Consider the following 23526-nt stretch of genomic DNA (forward strand, 5'->3'; position numbering starts at 1 on the left):
GTAGAGAAAAGGTTTCATAGTACCTACCATATATAGAGAGAGAAGAGAGGCAACTTTCCTTATGTAGAAGACGACTGTTATCTCAATCGGGAAACCAGAGATACATACACATATAGATATATAGAGAGAGAAAGAGTGACACATAAAGTAGAGAGAGATCAAAGGAAGACGACGACTGGTTGATTGCTTTGGTCAAGCGTCCTTTTGTCTGCATCAGAAATTCACCCTCAAAGTAAGCAAATGATTTCAACTTCGATTATCACAACCCACACACTCGATCTCTAGATTATTCACAATTCTCTCTCAGTTCTGCGATTCGTTTTTGAATCCAAGAATTCTTGAAGCACTTTCGACCATGATGAACTTTTCTCTCTCTCTCTCTCTCTCTCTCTCTCTCTCTCTCTCTCTCTCTCTCTCTCTCTCTCTCTCATATACGGAGTCACTGCATATATCCATATATATCAATTTGTGGTATATACATTTAGCTGTATACAAAAGCACGGATTGATTGTAGATTGATTCATTTCTGTAAGTTGTTTCAGTAGAATTGAATGAATGAATTTGAATGATGAAGCATGAGATTGATTGATTAGGGATCGATTGGTAGGTATGGGGAGGGGTAAGATCGTGATTAGGAGGATTGACAATTCGACGAGCAGGCAAGTGACGTTCTCGAAAAGGAGGAGCGGATTGCTAAAGAAGGCGAAAGAACTTGCGATCTTGTGTGATGCTGAAGTCGGTGTTATGATCTTCTCTAGCACAGGCAAACTTCATGAATTCTCCAACACTAGGTCAGTCAGCACTTTCACTATACAGCTAGATCTATTAATACTATTACTCTTATATATCTCGTCATCTTTGTTTTTAATTTTTTTTTTTTACGTCATATATATATATATATATATATATATATATATATATATATATATATATATATATATATATATATATATATATATATATATATATATATATATATATATATATATATATTTATTCACTTCTTTCTGTGTAAAAATTAGCGACCTAATTAATAACCACGATCATTAGTCGTGTGTGATCTTGCTAGAGTTGCATTTGGTTAATATCTTTTTGCTTCTGAACGTTGGGCATATATCTAACTCATGCTCTAATTAAAGAAGTGAAACAATTACTTGATCCTCACTCATGCATGTTTATGGAAGTTGTTAGACACTTATACTACATGATCTGAAACATTGTTTGTTATTTAAATCAAACAAATTTTGTTAACCAAATGAATCACAACTACTTTAAGTGTCTAATTAGAGAAAAATGAAATTATATGATAAGCTGAGAGTGTGAGTGTTATTATAACAACCGGCTTACATACATATGTATATGTATGCTTCATTTGCTTAACTGTAGAGTGTCTTTCTAATGTTAATGAAACTTTGATCCTCGCAGATGTCAATAAAAGTTCATTACTTAAATTGTTCCACTTATGTACCATTCATGTTAAAAATAATCTTTAAGTTTACTAGAACTTTCTTACTAAAAAATGTTACATGATCAATTGACTATTAATATATAAAATGTGTTACGATATTTAATTATGATACAAAGAGAGTAACACATTTCTGTTATTAATTTGGTTTAATGCTTTTATATCTATTAGTAGTACACATACATGTATATATGCATGTATGTATGTCTAGCCTTACCGAGTTGAATGTTTAGTTGGCTGACCATAATAAACCTGCAGATTGGGACCTTTTCCTCTATATACTAGAAAGCCTGCGCTTTTGATGCCTCCAACATTTTTGTTGGTCCTAGGTAGAATAATATATTTGATTCCATTAATTTGACCCTCTAGATCAGCAACTTTCGTCAATTATATCATCATAGATACACAAATATGGATAATGATCGATCATTGGTTTTATCAAGTTGCATGGTAGGGGACCTAATTAGTTAATTAGTTTCAACTTTGCATGTAATTAAATTAATAAATCCATAACATGTAATCAATTGAACAAAATCAACACTAGCTTGCAGGTCCTTTTAAAGGTCTTGCAATGTACAAGGTGAATATGTTACACAATATAAAAAGAAGGCCTCGATATGCTAGATATATCTATCTATATAGGGGCTTTAAACATATTAACAAATTAATCTATTCCACCAAAAAATCGATCTTCTGATTGAAGAGCTTCAGTCAGATGGTCTCACAGACATCTCTAATTCCAGCAGCAATGCAAGATCGAATGAAAAAGAATGAGTAATTAAAAGTTCAATAGTTATAAGCAGATGAACAAATTACAATAAATAGTTGGTGGTTTCCTTCTTAAACAATGAATTACCACGTCCATCAATGTAGACTAGGATAACTATATTTGCGAACTTTTACAACTTTCTTCTATAACAAAATTTCACTTGTGTTTGACTCTTATCATATTTTGCTAACATTCTTTTCATGATATCCAGCTCCAACAGACTTATATACACAATCATCGTTGTCCATTTCATAGTAATTTAACTTGATATTCTCAGTCCCAACCACTACACACGTGTGGTTGATTCCTTCTAGATAAATCACGTGTTCCATATCTTCAAAATAGTTTCAGTCTATATTTCTATATCCCACTGCACATAATTACGAAATATTCTACAATAAAATATTCATAAACTTGATCTCATGGACCAAATAACTTCAAACACTAAAACTAAATACCACAAGCTATCCTTGAATAATGTGTGCAGGAGTTTATTTCTTCAAGACATATACTTTTTTCTCCTCCATAGGACATCCTTCAAGGAGTGAGAACACACTATAAAGTTTGTGCATTTAAAGCCGAAGGGTATACTGGCCACGAACATGGTTCGTAGGCAGGTGGCAACCTTGCCATGGTCATGCACACCATCCCCGGTGTCACAATGGTGGTGTCTCGTGGTAAATACCACAGAAGACCACAATCAATCTCTCTCTCTCTCTCTCTCTCTCTCTCATTGTTGGTGTGAAAGGAGATGGTGGTGAGGTGGAGAAAAACTACACTACATGGCATGTCTCCATAGCTCATGGCCGGCCTAATGATCTCCTATTATTTTTTTTTAGAACAACATAAATTCTAATAGTGAAAAGGAAAACACCTAGCAAGACGTTAGATGAAAAAAAAAACAAAAAAATTAAAAAAATAATTAAAAAGGTCAAAATTGCTACAACAAAACCGAGTATACAAGCAAGGGATTACAACACCAAACAATCCAATTCAGACCATACATATGTGATCTATGTTTAAACCAAATAAACACATGCAATTAGATTTCATCCATCAACTTACAGGGGCTGAGATCGTACGATTCGAAAATATAAACCACTTTCACACCTTCCATATAAGTCGGAACATAGTCTATATGTCATGATCGTTACTAGACAAACCATGATTAACATAGAAGAGCAACGAAATTTTATTTTCTAAAACCAATTGGCGATACAAAGGAATGCACATTGACTTATATGTTAGCATCTGGTTTCTATTTTTACTGATATGGAATTAGGTTTGCACCCCAACACTATACTGCCCCTAGGAATTTTGATGTGTATACTGCTTCTGGATTTGGTAACAAGACCTCTAACAATCATCCTCAGAAGAAGTATATCATTTAAAAATCCAACTCCAAACTTACAAAGTCAATATGTGTAGGTGAGCCTTATTTTCTTAAGCATTATTGCACATCAAACCCAATTGATTCTTTGCCAAGCTTCATGGTTCTTCTCTAGTTTCTTTTCCACTTAATATGGGTATTAGGGACAATCATCCTCAGAAGAAGTGTATCATTTAAAAATCCAACTCCAAACTTACAAAGTCAATTGATTCTTTAACCATTTATAATTGTATTGTTTTGAATAAAGCATTCTTGTTTTCATTACATTCATTTGAAACTCCCATGACTTTTCAATTTCTTTCTAGTAATGATTATAAGTTGGTTAATGGTTAAATAAATATCAAACCTAAAATGTAATCATAAATAAACTAAATTTAATATTAAAATAATATCTTTACTTCTACTTATAATGTTATATCTTTAACTTTTAACATATTATAATTAATTTATTAGTTTTAAAATGTTGTTGTATGTAAACCATTATCATTTTAAAGCTATAATTTTTGTATATTTTTGATAAAATACTTAAATTATTAATTTAAATATAATATTTTAGAGTCAACTTAAATATAAATTTTAGTTCAACCTAAACAACCAAAAGAATATCTTGTAAATAGTTAAAGGTGATAAATTGTAGTATGTTTCTATTAAGGATTATAAGTTGATTAATAAGGTTAAATAAATATCAAACCTAAAGTGTAATCATAAATAAACTAAATTTTAATATTAAAATAATATCTTTATCTCTACTTATAATGTTATGTCTTTAACTTTTAACATATTATACTTAATTTAATAGATTTAATATGTTGTTTTAAACTATTATCAATTTAATGCTACAACTTTTGAACAGTTTGGATAAAATACTTCAATTTTAATTTAAATATAACATTACGTTGTCAACTTATAACACCCATAAAATTCATGAAAAAATTAAACTTTTAAAAATATTCAAAATTATTGTTTACAAACTGTTTCCAAAATAAGATTCATATTGGAGAAATCCCAAAATCGTGAAATAAAAACATGAGGAGGTGCACGATCATGTCTTCTCCTTCCCGCGATCCTTAGAAGTACCTGAAACATAATCTAAAACTGTAAGCCCAAAGTTTAGTAAGTTTCCCCAAAATACCAATATATAACAAATAACACAATATAATAACAGCATGCAATGGATCCACAACTTTACAGACCGGATTACCCCTAAGTCCACAACATAAGTCTGGCTTACCTCACAGACCCAAAGCTTATGTCTGGCTTGCTTTCCGGCCTGGTCAGTCAACAGACTGAATAACGCTAAGCCCTCAGTATGAATCTGGCATGTTCGGCTCAGCCCTCAGCTCGTATCTGGAATGCTCATGAGTCCTCAGTATGAGTTTGGCATACCGTGCTCTGGCCCTCAGCTCATATCTGGCATACTCTAGGGTTTATTGGCTACAGCACAAAGCAGTACAACCTCAACCCAACCCACACAATATGTAGACATATAATAGATAATATCGTAAATAGATAAGATGCAATTCACACGTAGTCCTACAGTTCTACCATAGTAGAATAATAACACTAGCATGCATAATTATCTCATACTCAGCATATCGGCAATATCAGGTTATCAAACCAATGGGCCGACCTTGATGCATTCGACCTGAAAATACAGTGAGGAAAACTCACCTCACAAACAATTGAACTGATAAGCTCTAACTCCGAATCTCAGCTCCTAACTTAAAGCCTACAACCATCATGACCAACCCATCAAAATCTTAAAATACCCAAAATACCCTCAAAAGTCAAACTTGGTCAACCATGGTCAAAGTCAAAGTTAATTAGTTAAGGTCAGCAATCCATGTTGACCCAACTCGTTAAGTTCCTTTAGTATTTTGAGAATCGGGAAAACCCCAGCGAACTCGTCGAGTTGGCTAGACAACTCGTCGAGTTTTCCCATCTTAACACATTAAGTCCTTTTTCATTAAGTCTAATGCTTTAGAATGTAGATCTGGCACCCAAGGTCTGAAAAACCACATAAAGTTGCTAACTTTATGTCTATGCATATCACAAAGAGGCTAAAACACTCAAAGAAGGCTTAATACGGGACATAAAGCATGAGGGAGGCATAAATCTAGATAAAGCTTGAAACTTTAAGCCCAAAGAGGCCACAAAACGTCCAGATCTGAAGTGATCACTTCATGGAATACTCAAACCAAGAACAAACCCAAAAATGACAATAAACTTCCAAGGAATAGATCTAAGCAATAGATGAGCAAGATGTCGACTTTATACCTCAAAATGAATGCAACAACAAAGTAGGTTCTGGATCTATAGCCTTCTTTTCAATCAAGCCCCTTCAAACTTCAAGCTCCTTTAAAAGAACACCAAGAAATCACTCTTCAAGCTCACACACACACACTCACACAAATATGGGAGAGGGTGCACGAACTAGGGTTTTTTGGACAGAGGAGACTAGTAAGGAGGCCACCCAAAGGGTTTAAGGCCTTTAAAGAGGGTGCAATACCCTAAAAATTAGGGTTTCTTCATCAGCCACCAACTCGTCGAGTTTTCCTCTCCAACTCGTCGAGTTGATTTAAAAAGATTTGCAGCCCAAAAACTTTCAACACGTCGAGTTGAGGCTATCAACTTGACGAATTCCAAGGAAAATTTGCTTTTTTATTAAAAAAAATTCATACCTGGGAATCGGGATGTTATACAACTTCAATATAAATTTCAGTTCCACTAAAAAAACTCAAAAGAATATTTTGTGAATATTGAAAAGTGATAAATTGTAGTGCTAAATACAAAAACTAAATTGTAATCTCAATTTAACTGTAATATTTTCTAAAAATATTTTTATAATCATTAAATGTTTTCAAATAAATAGCTTACAATAACAATAGTTAAAAATTACACTATATAAATGATTATATTGTTACTTTTAAAAATAAAAAACAATGTTTTATGTTTTGAATAATTATAATGATGGAAATAAAAACGTTAAGCAAAGAAATTTTAAAAAATTAATTAACAATAACAACTATAAATAACATTAAATCATATATTTTTTTTATTTTCATTCATGAGTAACCCTTAGGTAAATGTCATTTAAACGATTGAGATTATCCAGTTTTAATAGATGTACATTTTATCATATAATTCAAAATAATTAATATATTATATTAACTTAGTATATTAATTATTATATCAAATTTAACAACGTTATTGTTATATTTAAAAAAACATATATTTGTAAAGATGTCAACTATATAGGTGTTTCTGCGCAACGCATGAAAATTCACCTAGTTTTATATAATTATAAAATGTTATTTCCGAAAAAATAGTTTTGACATGTAAAAAAAATAAAAATAATGAATGCCTATCATCCATCTTCGTGCCAAGAACTATTCATTAATTAAGCATTAAACATGTCTTTAATTCCAATTTACCTATCTTTCTAAATTACAATTCGAGAATAAACAAATTGTGAATTACTCTAAGCTAGAGGGGAGTTTTTAATTCCAATTTACCTATCTTTCTAAATTACAATTCGAGAATAAACAAATTGTGAATTACTCTAAGCTAGAGGGGAGTTTGGATAACATCTTTAAAAATTTCATAGATATATGTTTAAAATTAGGTAAATACATGAATAATTATTAAAATATGTGAAAGCTAAATCGCATAATAAATTAAAATCATTAAATCATACATGTTATTAATGCAAGTGTAAAGATTATCATAACCTCATCTAAATAGCATAGATTTTAAATAATATTGAGGTTTTAATTAATATCTCTGAAGTTAGCACTCTTCAATTTAAAGAAGTAAATTGCCAATACATTGCCAAAACCTCGATCTTGAAACAATCTTTTGTACTTTCGTACTCATGAAATTAAAGGGACAAATTTCATAAATTAGCCAATTGTCAATATTATATAGGGTAAAACATCATGCATGCAACTTACTACATCAACTTTATAATCAAATGTGTAATTGAACACATGTAAATAATCAATAACGATGATTAATAACTCAAGTATATTGAACATATATATCTTATAGCAACTCATAATAATAATAATATGCGCATCATTAGTGAAAGTGAACGAATGAAGTTTACTTCTTTTAGAAGTGAGACTAAACAGTTACATACTATTGGCATTCACTATAATGTTTCAAGCAACATATGCATTAGCCTTGATGAACTAGCTAGCATGTAAAAGCTACACATCAATCTTTAATCATAACTGTATTTATATTTAAATCATTAGATTCCTTTATGAGTAAATTTGTGCATTGCAACAATGATAATGTCTACATGTAAATTATGACACAACATTGAACATCATAACTAAATCACAGTGTAAAACATATCCTATCCAAATCATAACAAAATCAAGTGTATCGTTCAACTCAGAGATAAATAACAAGATAATCAATAAATATATATATATATATATATATATATATATATATATATATATATATATATATATATATATATATATATATATATTGTGATGGCATATCAAAACATATTTTATGGCTTAAAATCATAAACGTAGTTATTTGGCTACAAATATTCGCACCTGGCCACATATGCCCACATATGCATGAGTTGAAATAATAATTGCAAATGTATATATCAAAATGAAAAGGACTCCAATTAGTATATACATATCTTTTTCAAATATATGGACTCGCCTTAATGACCTTAAATAAAATTCCAGAGCTTCTTTTAGCGTTGTTTGGCTTTGTTTTTAAGAGGCTAAAAGTCATTTTAGGAAAAAATAAAAGGTAAAAAATGTTTGGTAAAAACACTTTTAAAAGCTACTTTTGAATTTTTGATATAAGGAAAATAGATTTTTTGGAAAAGTCAGCAAAACCTGATTTTTTGCAACTTTTCCAAAAAAAACTTTTGATCTCGAAAAAACTAAATCAAACACCCCCTTAGTTCCTTTTTGTTTTCTTGCCATTATTTTAACACATAAATAAATCTAAAATCATAATCATCATTGAAATATTTTATACACGTGCAAGGTTATTGATTTTGTCATACTTAACTTCATTTAGACTTAAGCTTAAACATAATCATAAGGTTGATTATTATATCATACTGGCTCATCAGATCTAATTTGTCATCTTACTTAGGGTACTTAGGGTGTTTGGAAGTACGGTGTTTGGAAGTATGTATCAAATGACTTATTAACTTATTAGTTTTATAAAAAGTCAATAAACTAAATTAAGTGTTTGGGTAATGAAAATAGTTTTTCAAAATAAATTTGCCCAACTCTAATAAGAGTTTTCAAGAAGTCACTCAGAAACACCCATTGTTAGGGTATTTTTTAAAAAGCATTATAAATAATTGATTTTATATCAAAAAGGTTTTAATCTTAATTTATATGGAAGATATGATCCCAGTATAAGTTCAAATATGTAACATCTCAAAAATCACAACAAATTTAAACTTTTCAAGACAACCCATTTACTAAAATAAGTGTTTGCATAACTATTGTTTCCAAAACATTATTCAAAATCAGAGTCTTTAAATATCAACAACATAAAACCAAGGATGTGTACGGTCATGTCTTCATCTTGTCACGCTCCTTAGAAATACCTAAAACAAAACTAAAACTATAAGCCAACGTTTAGTCTATCTAGACCGCTCAGCATGACTAGCCCACCTCATCGGGCCTACAGTCTATCTGGACCGCTCTTTAGGTATTCGGCCTGGTCCGCCTCACATGCATTCAGTCTCTCCAGATTGCCCTGGGTATCTTGACCTTTAGTCTATCCACTAGTCCGCCTCAACCTAGCAAACCATAACATATCAATGCATAACATTATCAATCAATAACAGATAACACATGTAGTCATATAGATCTACCAGTCTAATCACATAACCAGTACCACATAACTCTACATAATAACATACAACAAATCAGGATATCTAATCCAATGGGCTGGCATTGGTGCCTTCGACCCATAAGTACAGTGAAAAAAACTCACCTCACAGTCTGAATAGTTGAACAAAACATTGCTCTAAATATCGGCTCTACAAGTCACCTATTCAACAAATAAAGACTAAGGCTCAACTATAGCTTAAAATACCCAAAACACCCTTAAGTCAAACTTGGTCAACCCTGGTCATTGTCAAAGTCAAAGTCAGTCAACGAGTCAAGTCACCTATTCAACAGATAAAGACTAAGGCTCAACTATAGCTCAAAATACCCAAAACACCCTTAAGTCAAACTTGGTCAACCCTGGTCATTGTCAAAGTCAAAGTCAAAGTCAACGAGTCAAGGAGCCAACTTGGTCCACTTAGCCAAGTACGTGGGACATACTCAAGCCTTGACCAGAGTCGGGGAATTGACCACGTACGTGCGGTGTATGCTAAGGTACGTGTTGTGTACGCTTAGAACTCCATTTCCTTAATAAGAGCTTAATGCATTAAGCTCTCACATCCAACTTTCATATCCAATGCCAAAATACCACTAAGAGTCATAAAGTTTCCAACTTTATGACTTTGCATGTCCATTAAGTGCTTAATACACAAAATCTTAACATCTTAATGCCTTAAGACCTTCTATAGCATGCATGGAGCAAAACTAAGCATCAAAACCACATTTTTATGACTCAAGACCCCTCATAAGGTCTGAAATGACAACTTATTTGGTTAAGAGCATGACATGCACAAGATTCATCATATTTGGGACCAAAAATGCCCTAAATGAATAAATGACTAGATCTACAAGATAGGAAGATCAAGCAAGGAGCTTTTTACTTTTTGGAGGTAGCTAACAAGTAAAGATTCCCAGATCTATGCTTCTTCCCAAGCTCCAAGTCTTTGTACCAACTTCTTCTTTTTCAAGAACACCACCAAAGCACACAAATGGGCTCAAAATGCACTCTACTCACTTAGGATTTGCTAGAGGTCGTTTTTTTTCAGATGGAGGTTGGTGAAGGAATGAGAAATAAGAGATAATAATGCTTATATATAGGCAAAACCCTAAAAATTAGTGTTTGAAGGTTAACCACGTACGCCCTGCGTACGTAGTGTATGCCCAATGTACTAGGGTCCGCCCTAGTACGCCTAGCGTACACAACGTACTCTCAACATACTAATCCTTTGCCGAAATTACCAAAATGCCACTATGGGCCATTCTGCACTCTTTACTAAACTCAAGGACTAAAAGCAATATTTATTCATACATAGGGTCAAAACTAAAAGAGTAACTTAGAGTAACTTACACGAACGGTCCCTATGGTTTAGGGTAATTTACGCATTTGGTCCCTCACTTATTTTTTTAACTCGGAAGGTCCTTACTGTTTGTTTTTATTACGCGCTTGGTCCCTGTCTTACCTAAAAAAAACTATTTTGCCTTTGATTTTTTTTAATTTATTTAAATAAACACACCCCCCAACCCCACCCCCCTCGCCTTACCATACCTACCCTACCATTTTTTTCATATTTAAATAATAGTATTTTTAGGTAAGATAGGGGCCAAGTGCGTAATAAAAACAAATAGTAGGGACCAAGCGTATAACAAAAACAAACAGTAGGGATTTTCCGAGTTAAAAAAGTAAGTTAGGGACCAAGTGTGCAAATTACCCCAAACCATAAGGATCATTTGTGTAATTTACTCAAATTAAAAATACTTCAACATCGGGATGTTACAAAATACCTCAAAAGGATTTAGTGTAGTAAATAGGTTCTATTATTTAAAACATTTTTGAAGTACAAAAGAGGGAAGAAGTTAACAATTAATATCATAACATAGTTTAATATATCACACATGATGTGGCCTCCTCAAAATCCATACTAATTGTAGTCTCGCCTCTAAAGTCTTTAATCTGAGCACACAAGTCAAAATAGTTATAGGCAATAGAACTACCTAATGAAAATACTCGAGATTGATTCATTTTGAGCAAGTAATGATATCAATCATTACACTTGAATCAAACCTCCGAAATAAATTTACAGCCAACAAATACCATAAGTATCAATAACTAAAGCGTAGAATATGAAGAGTAAAATAACCAAACGCAATGGGTAGATATACCTAAATTCAAATATATGGATATGAAATTCATAAACCAAAGTCAAGAGTTTACTAATTCTTATCCCAAAACCAAAGATGTATTAATCATATCTAATGTCAAGGGCTTAATAACCCATAATAATCAATAATCTCAAATAAAAGGTAAGTCTTTTAATAAACCAAAGCATAAGGAGGAATAACTCATAAACTTAAATAAATGGTTTAACCTTTCAATAAACTAAATATAAGGATTGACAAAAAAAAATAGCCAAACAAAAGAATCTATGGAGTCATGAAAATTATGCATTATGCATCACCTTCAACTTTTGTCTAAAAACATAACAAGACTCAACAGGTTAAAATGGGGTAATTATATAACAAACATAATAATAATAATGTTATATGCATCTATCCCAACCCGAGCCAATCACATAACCTAAACTTTCGGCTTGTGTCCTAAAAAAACTAGGAAATATGGGCCATCACACAATGTCATACAAACTTGGAAATATGAGGTATCAAGCCACACTTGTACCTACGAGGGCTTTTTAAAATTCTGCTCACCATAACAAACAAACAAACATATATAGGTTCACAAAGTCTTGTGGCCACTCAATTCAACCCAATCCTAATATGAATGCTCATAGAAGGAAGCTCTAAAACCATTTCAAAACAATGCATATATTTTCATCAAAACCATAAGTAAGTTTCATGAATGTAAGCAACCATTGATACACATATAGCAAGTAAGATCATATTATATGATATACAAACCAAACAATCATATATAAAATGAAAACAAGAAAAAAAAATCAAAGTAGCTATAGGGAATTGATGTGTTAAAATCCTCTTAAGTGACCCATTAAGTCACATATTGAGATCTTAATTTGGAAGATGAAATTTTATCGTTCCAAAGTCTTCTTTAAGTTAAAACACGGATATAAGAAAAGAAACAAGGACTAATTTAGATATCGGTTGTGAGAGTTATGGTCTAAACAAGAAATGGTTGAATACTAAGCCCACTTGGGCTTAGCTTGAATGTGGGTTCGAGTCTGTTTCATCAATTAAGTACCAAAATCAACTAGGCATACCCAACTTGATTGAAAAGGGATTTTGGCATGTTTGGCCCAAGGTTTAAATGTAGGACATTGCCAAAAATATTTATCTTCACCCATTTGTCCATTGCACTTTGCTAGTACACTTTGCTTGGGGTCTTGATGTATAAAGAATGGTTCCAATGGACTCTTAAACATTTAATAATTATTAGGAAACTTCTAAAACAACTTAATAAATCATAAAAGTGATGATTCATTTCCATAAATTATAGATTAGATGACTAGGAGTTCAATAAAACTCAAAAGAAGCAACAATGAAGACAAGCTCAAAATTGGCATTTTCACTGCATTGACTCAACTAGATTGATTTGAATGACTTTAAATCATCAATTAAGTTAGTTGAAAAGTTCAAAACATTATAATACTTCTAATCCGCCCATTCAGTTCATGGTTCCATCCTTCATACATGATTCCAAGTCTAGTTGTGAAGTTATGAGACTCTTTTCTAATAAAACATTTGTGAGTTCAATTGGATTTTTAAAAAACCTTCAAATGCATGTAGTGTTAAAATCGTTACTTCTTTTCCAAATTTTACAAAATGGTTTTGAGGTTACCATTGATTAAAAACAAGTCTAAACCATTCCAATGATATGTCACCATTGGAATCATCAATCCCATTAACATTAGAGCTATAGAACTTTGGAATCATCATGAGGATCATCACAAATTAACAATTAACTTGCATAAATATAACTAGAACCTAGATTTGAATTCAAAACTTCAGACGTAATCTAGAGTACAACTCCAACATTAAGTTGAGGTTGCAACCCCTCACATTCCACCATAGAAGATGGAATCAACCATTAAAAGGATTTAATAGTGATACATTGACGTTTTAGAGCATGGTACAAGCATTAAAACTCATTTCAATCACAAATCAATCATCAAATTCAAGATTAAAAAATCTAGGGTTGAAAACACAAAAAAATCTCTATCAAAGCACCATACAATCAACTATGGAGGAAATTGATGATGATATGATGTTATAGAGATGAGATAAAAACTAAAACTTCATTGAATCACTTGGAAAAAGATAAAAATCGAATTCGACTTTACCACTCAAAACCCTAGATAACAAAATGAAGAAGCTAAAAGAGAAATTATAGCTCTAATCACTTAGAGATGAAGAGGAAATGGTTGAATGTATAATTTGATACAAAAGGAGTTTAAATTTCACCATGAGAGCTTGGGATCACCATCTTCAAAGTGTGTCTATCTCTCTGCATATCATTTGAATCAAATAAGAAAAATGAGGGAAGATCACTAGCTTTTATACTTAAACATATTACACTACAAACCCTCAAGATTATTATTTTAAACATTGGCTAAAAAATAACTAAACAAATAACTAACACTCTATTTAGTTACACTCTTAGTCATTCTCGTTAATTTTATAACATTTTAAGCCCACAAGGTTAAGTAAGCTAACCTATGGTTAAATCTTAAATTATATCATTATTTGGACTCTATTAAATTTTAAAATATTTCTTACATTAATTTGTATTATTTTATTTAGTTAAATTTTTTAATTCATCTAATCATCTTATTCTATTTTTCCAATATATATATATATATATATATATATATATATATATATATATATATATATATATATATATATATATATATATATATATATATACACTAAAAAATGAGTGAAAACTCCATGCCCAAATTAAAGGTGTTACACACTCCCTACTAACTTAGTGAAACTCTTTATGAATGTTTAAGATAAAAATGTCATAGTACCTTTGATGAACCTCAAACTCTCTTTTCCTTCATTTTTCTCTATCCCTCACTTTTTGGTCATTTACAAAGAATGTAGTTTTTTGTCAAAAAAACAAAATTATACTTATAGTTTTTCCTCGCCACATAAACTAATCTAGATACATTTTCAAAAATTTGTTTTGTTACCACAAAAGTTACAAGCACTTCTACCAAAAAAAGAAATTTTTATTTTGAAACACAACCCTTTCAATTATTTCAACGAAAACATAATAAATTAACATGTTATCATACTTGTATCGTTACTCAAAATATAGCATATCTTGGTAATTACATAAATATGATCAAATCATTGTTTACATATGCATAAAGTATACATGTACATATAATATACTTACATACTTATCACATTAACTTGATCAATTCCTTAAATCATAAACGTCAACTTGCTTTATAAACATGTAAGTGTTTGACGTATCAATGCCTATTCGCATGTTCCATATCGGATATTTATTTGTATATCTATACATTCCTACACATATGCACACACGCATGCACGCCCATTGTAAATAGTATGAATGTATAGATGAGATTGGTTTATTATTAATTCCCTGTTATTTTTTATTCTCTATTGAACCTTTGTGTTTGCATGTGACTCACACATATAGGTTCATACAAAAACATAAATACTTTACGAAAATACAAAAAGAAATTTTATATATATATATATATATATATATATATATATATATATAAAAGTTGTTAGAAACCTCTTTTTTTCAAATTTGTTGCAGATTTGTAATTGGTTGTTCATTTCATTTTAGTTAATATAAAATTATTATTAATTAATTTAGAAACGTGTATGATTCGTATAAATTTAACATATGAAAAGTTATATGAAAACGACTCGTCGACTCTTTGACCCGAAATCAATTCATTGACCCGTGAACCCATATATTTAAACGGGTTATGTTTGCATGTGATATGTTTATTAGACCGACTCTTTTCCTATATCATTGATCATGATTTGCATACTTTATTTGATGACCTGAGGAAGGATTGACAAAATGTAGATGCGTTGCAATAAGTTACTGTCTCTTATCCATTGAGTGTTTATGTCTACAACAAAACATATTCTTTATCTTTGGGTCTTGGGCTTCTAAGAAGCAACAAATTGTCTCTAGCTCATCTGTGGAATGGGAGTAGAAACTTATCATCTTATAAGTGAGATCAAACGAGTCTGTATAGTCTAATATGTGTTATGCAATCACAAAAAATATTGAAACTGATTTCATTCCATGGGGGAAAAGATCTCTAAATGTCAAAAATTATGAGTTACAATTTATTTACATATAAGTGTGTACACCAAGCTTGTTGTCGACACAAAGGTTTATGTTTCTTAGGTTCAAGCTTCAGATTATTCCCCAACCTTGTCTTGCAATCAAAATATATTTAATTTTAGTTTGGAGGTCTTAATGCACATGGTTATGTTTTCTGTTGAGTAGAAGACTTGACCTTAATTGAGATTTTATAGATATCTTGCAGGTGCTTATTAAACTATATGTAATTTTAGTTGTAATATTTTAGCAAGGTCTTATTCTTATAAACTCCAAACCGTTTTACACCTCGGGACTTGAATTTCCATCAAATGTTGGTTTTAGTCGCTATATACGGACGTTTCTTTCAATTCCTCCAATTTAATTTATTCCAATTAAATCATAATTAGATTAAAAAACCGTAGTCCTGTAATTTTGAATTCCTTAGGGTTCTTGCTATGTTGGAAATAATTGTAAACCCTGTTTATGATTATAGACAATTAGAGGTAACTTGTCGTAAGTACATTATTGCTACCCAAACAACAAGAATTAATTGTTGGTTCAACTTATCGCCTATTTTATTTTGTAGTAAAATTAAGTCGCTGTATGTGTTGTATTTGTAACCAATTCTTGTCTCAATTCCAAGAGTTTAGCATGAAGGTTGAGTGTTGGGAATTGGCGATGGTAAATTTTAGAAGTATAATACATAATTACATATGCTTTTATATCTGGCATCTATATGAAACGAGTTTTGTTATCATGTTATGTGGACTGTCTTAAAAAAGCACCATAGACAAGCAGGTAGAAAAAATTGGTCATATGGGTGAAGTCAACACAACACAGGTAGCTAATAATTTATAATACCAATCAAATCAAATGAACTTTATACAAGAGGGCATAATCTAAAAACTTGTTCAAACTTTCCATATTCTTTGCAATCTGATTTGCCTGGTAAACTGATAGCAGCAGTAGTGTATATTTTTATGGGCTAAATGCAAGAAAGAGCAATATACTTCCATTTGGTTATTTATTTATTGTATCCTATTTATTACAGCTGCATTCTACTTTCACTTCTTTGATAAATCCAAAGAATTCCAACTGTGAAAGATGCTTTGTATTTGCTATATAAGTTGATAGATTTTTCAAAGTAGAATGCTGGAATAGGAAGAAATGTATATATATATATATATATATATATATATATATATATATATATATATATATATATATATATATATATATATATATATATAGGATTAGAAACTAAAGAATATTTGTGCTACTCTTACCAGCATGAAGTCGGTGATTGATCGATACCACAAAGCCAAAGACGAACAACAAATGACAACCCCAATTTCAGAGGTCAGGGTAAGCTCTCAACCACCCTCTTTCATCCTATCCTAACTTTTACTACTATATATGCTTAATAGACACAATCAGCTCCTAGACTCAGTCAACTTATATTTACTTAAAACATCAGTAAATTTAACCATCATTTTTACACCCTATGAAACAACTGAAGGTAACGCTCCCTTCTTTCCTACTTGCAACTGGTTTTCAAAAAAAAAAAAAAGTTCTATAAAAGTATATTCAGATAGATGCTCCTTTTACATTAGACCTCTCACCATGCTTCCTGATCCTTCATTTACTGTATTATGTACACACCTTTTAGCCAAGATTCTTATTATATAGTAGTCAATCATAAATATCTATTTAATTAAATTTCTTCAGCTAAACAAGAACAATTTAGATTATGTGATATTTTCTTGTTATAAGGGAAGACCAAAAGATAATTAAGACACAAAAAGAAAGGAGAAGTGGTACTGGTACAAATAGTCAACTAACTTAAAAGCAATGGGAACCATGAGGCAAAGAAATCCGAAATCATGGGTATTTTATTTAAGTAGTCTTCATATAAAAACTAAACTGTAATTTGACTACACATTAATAATGTACTTTACTCTTTCGCCTCAGATTTTTAGTTGTCATAAATCATTTAAACCATAATATTCCAAACATATCCAGATCCACTCAAGTTACTCCTAAATAGCTATCTTTGTAAAAATACTTACTAGGGTAGTGTTTGGTACACGGGACAAGATTGGATGCGACTGCAATGAGTTTTTGTGTAGTGTTTGGTAAGATTAGGACAAAACAGAACAAGCTAGCTTTTATGCATCCGGTAAGACAGAACAAGATGTCAAAATTACCACATTGTCCTTGAGTTTTGTAGATATGTCATATCATAATCATATTTTAATAATTTTATTAAACAACCAAAATTCAAATCACATTTCAATACTTTTATCAAAGATATTTATTTAACAACAAAACTTAAATCCATTCATATTTTACTACTTTTATTAAAAATATATTAAGTATGGTACAAATGTAACACCAGCAGTTGCATTCTTGTGTCCAAATACTATCTATGTAGCTTCAAAATAAGGATAGAAATTTTGAATAGTATTAAATCAAATAGAGAAACAAAAGCAAAAAAGACCAAGTAACAAAAAACCTAATTCTAACAAACAACTTGGGTTAGGGAAATCCTAATATCAGGAAACCTAACCATCAAGTGTTGGGAAGTTGACAAGCAAGACAGGAGTGAAGAAGAAATAAATAGGTACCTACCTTTGCTGATTGATGTTTGATAAGAATCCAGAAATATTGGCCCCAAATGTGGGTAAGCCAACAGTTTTGCAGGTTTAATCCAGGAGGGTAAAAAAGGGAATTAAAGAAAGTGGATAGAAGGTGGCCAGATGAGAGAGAAGAATAAAAAGGGAGGAAGATCTCATGTTTCATTATTTTTCTTTGGGTCCTAGTGAGAGAGAGAGAGAGGGAGGTTCCCTGGAATTAGTTATTGTTCATCATTACATCATTTCATTCTACATCTTCTTCTTCTTCTTCTCAGAATTCTGTGACTTAATTGATTTTTGCGTTTTTAATTGTTCCAATTCCACATCAATGTTCAATGAGGAGACATACAAGAATGGATGGATAGAAGCCACAGATGAGAGAGTTTATAAAAGCTTCTTCTAGGGAACCCACAATTCACAACCAATGTTGCCAGAGCTTATTCATCCACATCTCCTGTGGTCTAATAGCTTTTTGATTTCCAAGGAAGAGTACATTTTGCTAAGTGCTCCAGGAATTGATGAAGCAAAAACATCATTATACCAAACTATAAACATGAAATCTGATCAACCAATCTATCACCAAGGCTAAATATACAACCTCCTGAGTGAACCCAAAGCCTGAACATGCTTTCTCTCAAGCACAGGGAGGATAAAGGCTATATAACACTTTTTAGATCTTGTGAAAGCCTGCATTGAAATGATGAACAGCACAGCATATAAAAGAAGCAGTGTGAATGTTAAAGAATCAAAGATTACTACACGTTTCTTTTCTTTGTGTATTAAGCTTGTATTATTGTACTATCACAGTCACACTTAAATATATGGTGGATTACTAGTGAAATACCTTTAACCTGTCTGCAAGGATAGGGTAGTAGTTGCATACATCATATATATATATATATATATATATATATATATATATATATATATATATATATATATATATATATATATAAGCCTTCTCAAGCAACATGTCATGTCTGGAGCCTTCCTAGGAAATCATAACAACCCCTCTAACTCTAAGTAAGCTTAAGATATACTACTCACTACGAAAATTAAGTTAAAACAATAGGAAATATGATTGCAGAATTTTAGGTTTCATCAGAGTATTCTTCCATTCCATAATCCATACTCATGAGAAATACAGGACTCCATTATTCTTTAAATCACCCCTGATAGGGTTACTATTAGAGTGACTTATGGGTGCTTCGTCTGATGAATGCTGATTACTGAGAGAGTATCAGATGAAGTCATAAGCATGCATTATAAGGCTTCTAATACTACCCAACTATTCTGCACAAGTTGGCAGATAGGTTGAGTTGAGCAGCAGAACTCCTGCTCCAGCTCCTCCATCACATGGGTGACTGATTCTGGCATACACAATGCACAAAGACTTCATCTGTCCATCTCTAGCTTTATCTTGTGTATTTTATTTTTAATGGTGATTTAAAAACTGTTATGGAATTAGGAAAGTGAAAGGAAGATGATACTGATTTCTGCAGACATGCATCACCCACTGCTCTTCTTCAACAGCTGCAGATGAAGGACGAAAAGTCAGAAACAAAAGCATCCAAGAGGCGGAAGGACTCTGAGACTTTCCCATTGAAAAATAGTTCGTTTTCTTAACAGATCACTCTTCAAGTCAACACAACACAGATTGAAATGTTCACTGCTGACAGCTTCAACATGCTTACTGAATTGAAAGAAGCAATCTGGTACCAAACAAAAACAATATTCTTTTTAAGTTTATTAAGCAGGCTGCTTCCTTCATCTCAGGAACCACCAAGACCAAAGCAGAAGGACCAAGAATCTGCATGCTTCATGGGCAAGGGGCAGATTCGGAAAATCTGCAGTCGCAGGTAAAATCCATCCTAGAGAAACCAATAAAGCTTTTTCATCAATCATATTACTTATCTGTTTCCTTCCCTCTCATAAAGGAAGGACCTCAGCCACAGTAATTAACCCTATTCAAAAGATTAAAATAGGGTGGGTGACTGGTCCCACAACTACAAGGCAAGGAAGGTGATGCCCCATGCTTGAACCTCAAACCTCTCTTACAGATTACCAACCTTGCAATAACATCTTCCTGCCTTCTTATTCATCTAAGATCACTCTTTACAAGGTTTTTTTTTTTTACAATTTCATTGAGAATTGAAAAACCATAAGAGAGGTCTTAGGTTCAAGCATGGACATCACCTTTCTTTCTCTGGGAACATTGTGATTTATCTACGCCTTGTTGGCTGTGGGGATGATTATGGGTGAGTGGCAATTGGCATATACCCTTTACAATTGTAGAGAGGCTAATCCACTAAATTTTTCCTCAAGGATTCAAATAGAAATTATTTGATGATGGATAAATCATTAATATATCTAGCCCTTGCTTCCTATATAACCCAACCATGTAGCTAATGACAACCTGTTCAATAGTTAAAAGGATTGGTAAGGTAGAAAAAGTATAAAAAAATTCCATCCAGGAGAAAGGAATATTGGCCTTCTAAGAGAAGAATGAAGCCAAGATGAAGAATAGCACTATAAAACATATGAAAAGGTGAAATTTGTGCAAGTAAATGGAATTAAGATATATCATCCATATCTAAACCTAATTCATGCCTTACCTTCAAAGTTCAAACCCAAATCAGCATTTCCCTGAAAGTTTAGAAGTTCGTACTTCATTCATCCAAAACTTCCTCTATTCAACCACCTTAATCCAACTTGAAGCTCCTTCCAAAATAATATGAAACTGCATAAAAATTTCACTTCATTAAGAAGAAACAATTTTCATTGAAATTCCCAAAACGTTCATACCTACCAAGGTGGTGGATATATTCATTTCCATGACCAATTCGTTCTTGTTCTATTTTATCAGCCTCATAATGTCCTCCATGCCCAATCACATAGAAACAAAATCACCATTTCCATTCGACAATGTTTTCTACCAAAATGTAGGAACACAAGAGCATATAGCAATCAATTTCAATAGACCACATAGCAAATGAAATCCTCTCTGAACCAAGTCATGGCTGATATCTCTTAAGTCAGGAAGGATCAAACACCATCTTAAAAAAATGTGTGTGAATAGGGCAATAGGCAAGACCTTTTATGAGATACATAGAAAGAGATAAGTTTAAATTGAATAGGGCAATAGCTAGATTGTGTAAAACCATGAGCATACTCCATGCCATTTGAGATTCGGCACCAAGAAATACCTCAAGCAACAAGAGCTCCAGGAAAATGAGTGAATTGCTTGTGTTAACAAACTAAATCATTGTGATATGAAGCTTTCACATGCATTGAATCTCTGTTTAAGATGAAATGGATGTTAGTAAAAAGAAGAACATGTACATGAAAATGAAGAAGGTTGACATTATTGTGCAAAGAGTAAAAGCAATCTGGAGTAACACAATCTCAAAAAATGAAGTGCTGGTTGATGCAGTTTACATAACACTTGGTGTATGAAGAAAGAGTTGGGACAATTTCGCTAAACCCTAAACCCAAAATGCCAAACACGCATGACTTGATTAGTTTTTGAATTGGGGAGCCAAAAAGGAAATAGATACTAAATAACAAGACTAATGAGAACTACAGACCAGGAGAAGCTTTGACTTCAAAAACATACTTGCTTCAATGGGATTAAAGCCAAACAATGTATATGATTGTCAATTTTGACATACATAAGCTAGATTTCGATAATTCTCAAAGTTACGATCATGATTTTCTACTCAAAACCATAGGCGTGATTCTAAAAGAAGCCTATACAAAATCAACATTGTGCTTTGGTTTACATCCTGAAACTTTATGCAACTTTCAGAAAAGTATCTGTTTCTACCAGTGGACATGTCTTTAGTCTTTACATACAAAGAACATGAGATTATGTGTAAGACGGACTATATCCATGCAGAGAACATTGAGTAACGACTTTTAAGGGATTGGTTTCACTTGTATTTGAATTTATGGACGAATGAGCCACATAGTGTTCCGAAAACATGTAGAGGGCATCATCATCATGAATCATATCATAGGATACAAATTTAATTAGAATACATCTGATAGATATTATTATTGGTGTTCCAAAAAATCCTACTTAAGCATCCGCTGGGTGTTCTCCTTATCAGAAAGGGTCACTAAATCATCCACCTAGCTTAACCACTTATATTAGCTGCTAATCGTCAAAAATAAGAATTCAAAAAATAACAAGGGGACTATTTCTCATACAGGAAGTTATCTTCTCAATCCTTAATGGCTAATTGGCATCATTATTTGGAACAATGAAACTAGCCATGTTGAAGAAGTAACTTAGCTTTTAATTCTAACATGTGATAATATACATATCATGTATTGTGAAATGAACCATGTATCCACTTGGATGACCCTTGGTAAAACAATTAAGCCCTAGAAGTACAAACCACATATAACATCAAGTTTTTGAGGTTTGAATGCAGAATCGATATCACTTAAGGAGTATTTTTACCATGTTTGGATAACTAGTCTGAATTCTCATGTGCATCCATCTGCCCACTCAAGGATCACTTATCCCCGCATGCCCTTCACGGATAATGCTCCCTCGATACTTAAGACATGCACATGTAACTGCATGATACAATGAAACAAATTAGGGTTTGTCAATGCAATGAGGTTTTTAAACATTCAACAACAATCTAATTACAACTCCTTTCTCTATCAATTGGTAAACTGCAATGTCCCCAAAGTAAGGAAGGTGATGCTAGGCTTCAACCTATAACCTCACTTGTGGATTCTCACCTCATTACCACTATGGCAAGCATGGAGGGACTCCTTGCGCTAACAAGGATTAAACCTAAATATGGATGCTTCTACCACTAGTGTCTAAAAATTAAACAAAATAATGAGCATACATTTACACAGTCTTGTATTAATTTTTTGTGAAGTAATGGGTTTTTGTTTGATTTTAAGAGTATTGTCAATGAAGAAAATAAAACATATAGATAAATGAAAAGGGAAAAATGCAGAAAAGCACAACCATTTATCTACTAGCATTCAGAAAAACCTTTCACATTTTGTTTATATGCAGAAAGCCCTTATATTTTTAGCTACCTTTCAC

At 32.0% G+C, this 23526-nt stretch overlaps 1 protein-coding gene and 1 long non-coding RNA gene across 16 annotated transcripts in view; one reads left to right on the forward strand and one right to left on the reverse strand.

Moving 5' to 3' along the window:
- The window catches only part of LOC145000263 (MADS-box transcription factor 23-like), a 27480-nt gene continuing 3954 nt past the window's right edge, over window positions 1-23526 (forward strand). The window contains exons 1-5 of one of the 9 annotated variants that reach the window (XM_078959459.1): window positions 1-232; window positions 594-791; window positions 17103-17178; window positions 19983-20061; window positions 20226-20308. In XM_078959459.1, coding sequence (XP_078815585.1) covers window positions 610-791; window positions 17103-17178; window positions 19983-20061; window positions 20226-20308 — 420 coding nt within the window. In that variant the 5' untranslated portion in view covers window positions 1-232; window positions 594-609. Of the gene's footprint in view, window positions 233-593; window positions 792-17102; window positions 17179-19917; window positions 20062-20225; window positions 20309-23526 lie in introns of those variants that run through there. The other 8 variants (XM_078959460.1, XM_078959458.1, XM_078959464.1 and 5 more) reach the window with 8 other exon arrangements.
- The window catches only part of LOC145000265 (uncharacterized), a 9773-nt gene continuing 5756 nt past the window's right edge, over window positions 19510-23526 (reverse strand). The window contains exons 4-7 of one of the 7 annotated variants that reach the window (XR_013661180.1): window positions 22918-23036; window positions 21656-21747; window positions 21259-21381; window positions 19510-21189 (exon numbers count right to left, since the gene is read on the reverse strand). This is a non-coding gene — a long non-coding RNA (uncharacterized LOC145000265). Of the gene's footprint in view, window positions 21206-21254; window positions 21748-22917; window positions 23037-23526 lie in introns of all 7 variants that reach the window. The other 6 variants (XR_013661178.1, XR_013661179.1, XR_013661176.1 and 3 more) reach the window with 6 other exon arrangements.

The sequence above is a fragment of the Lactuca saligna genome, chromosome 6 (assembly GCF_052625555.1).
Source record: "Lactuca saligna cultivar CGN05327 chromosome 6, ASM5262555v1, whole genome shotgun sequence".
Classification (NCBI taxonomy): Eukaryota; Viridiplantae; Streptophyta; class Magnoliopsida; order Asterales; family Asteraceae; genus Lactuca; species Lactuca saligna.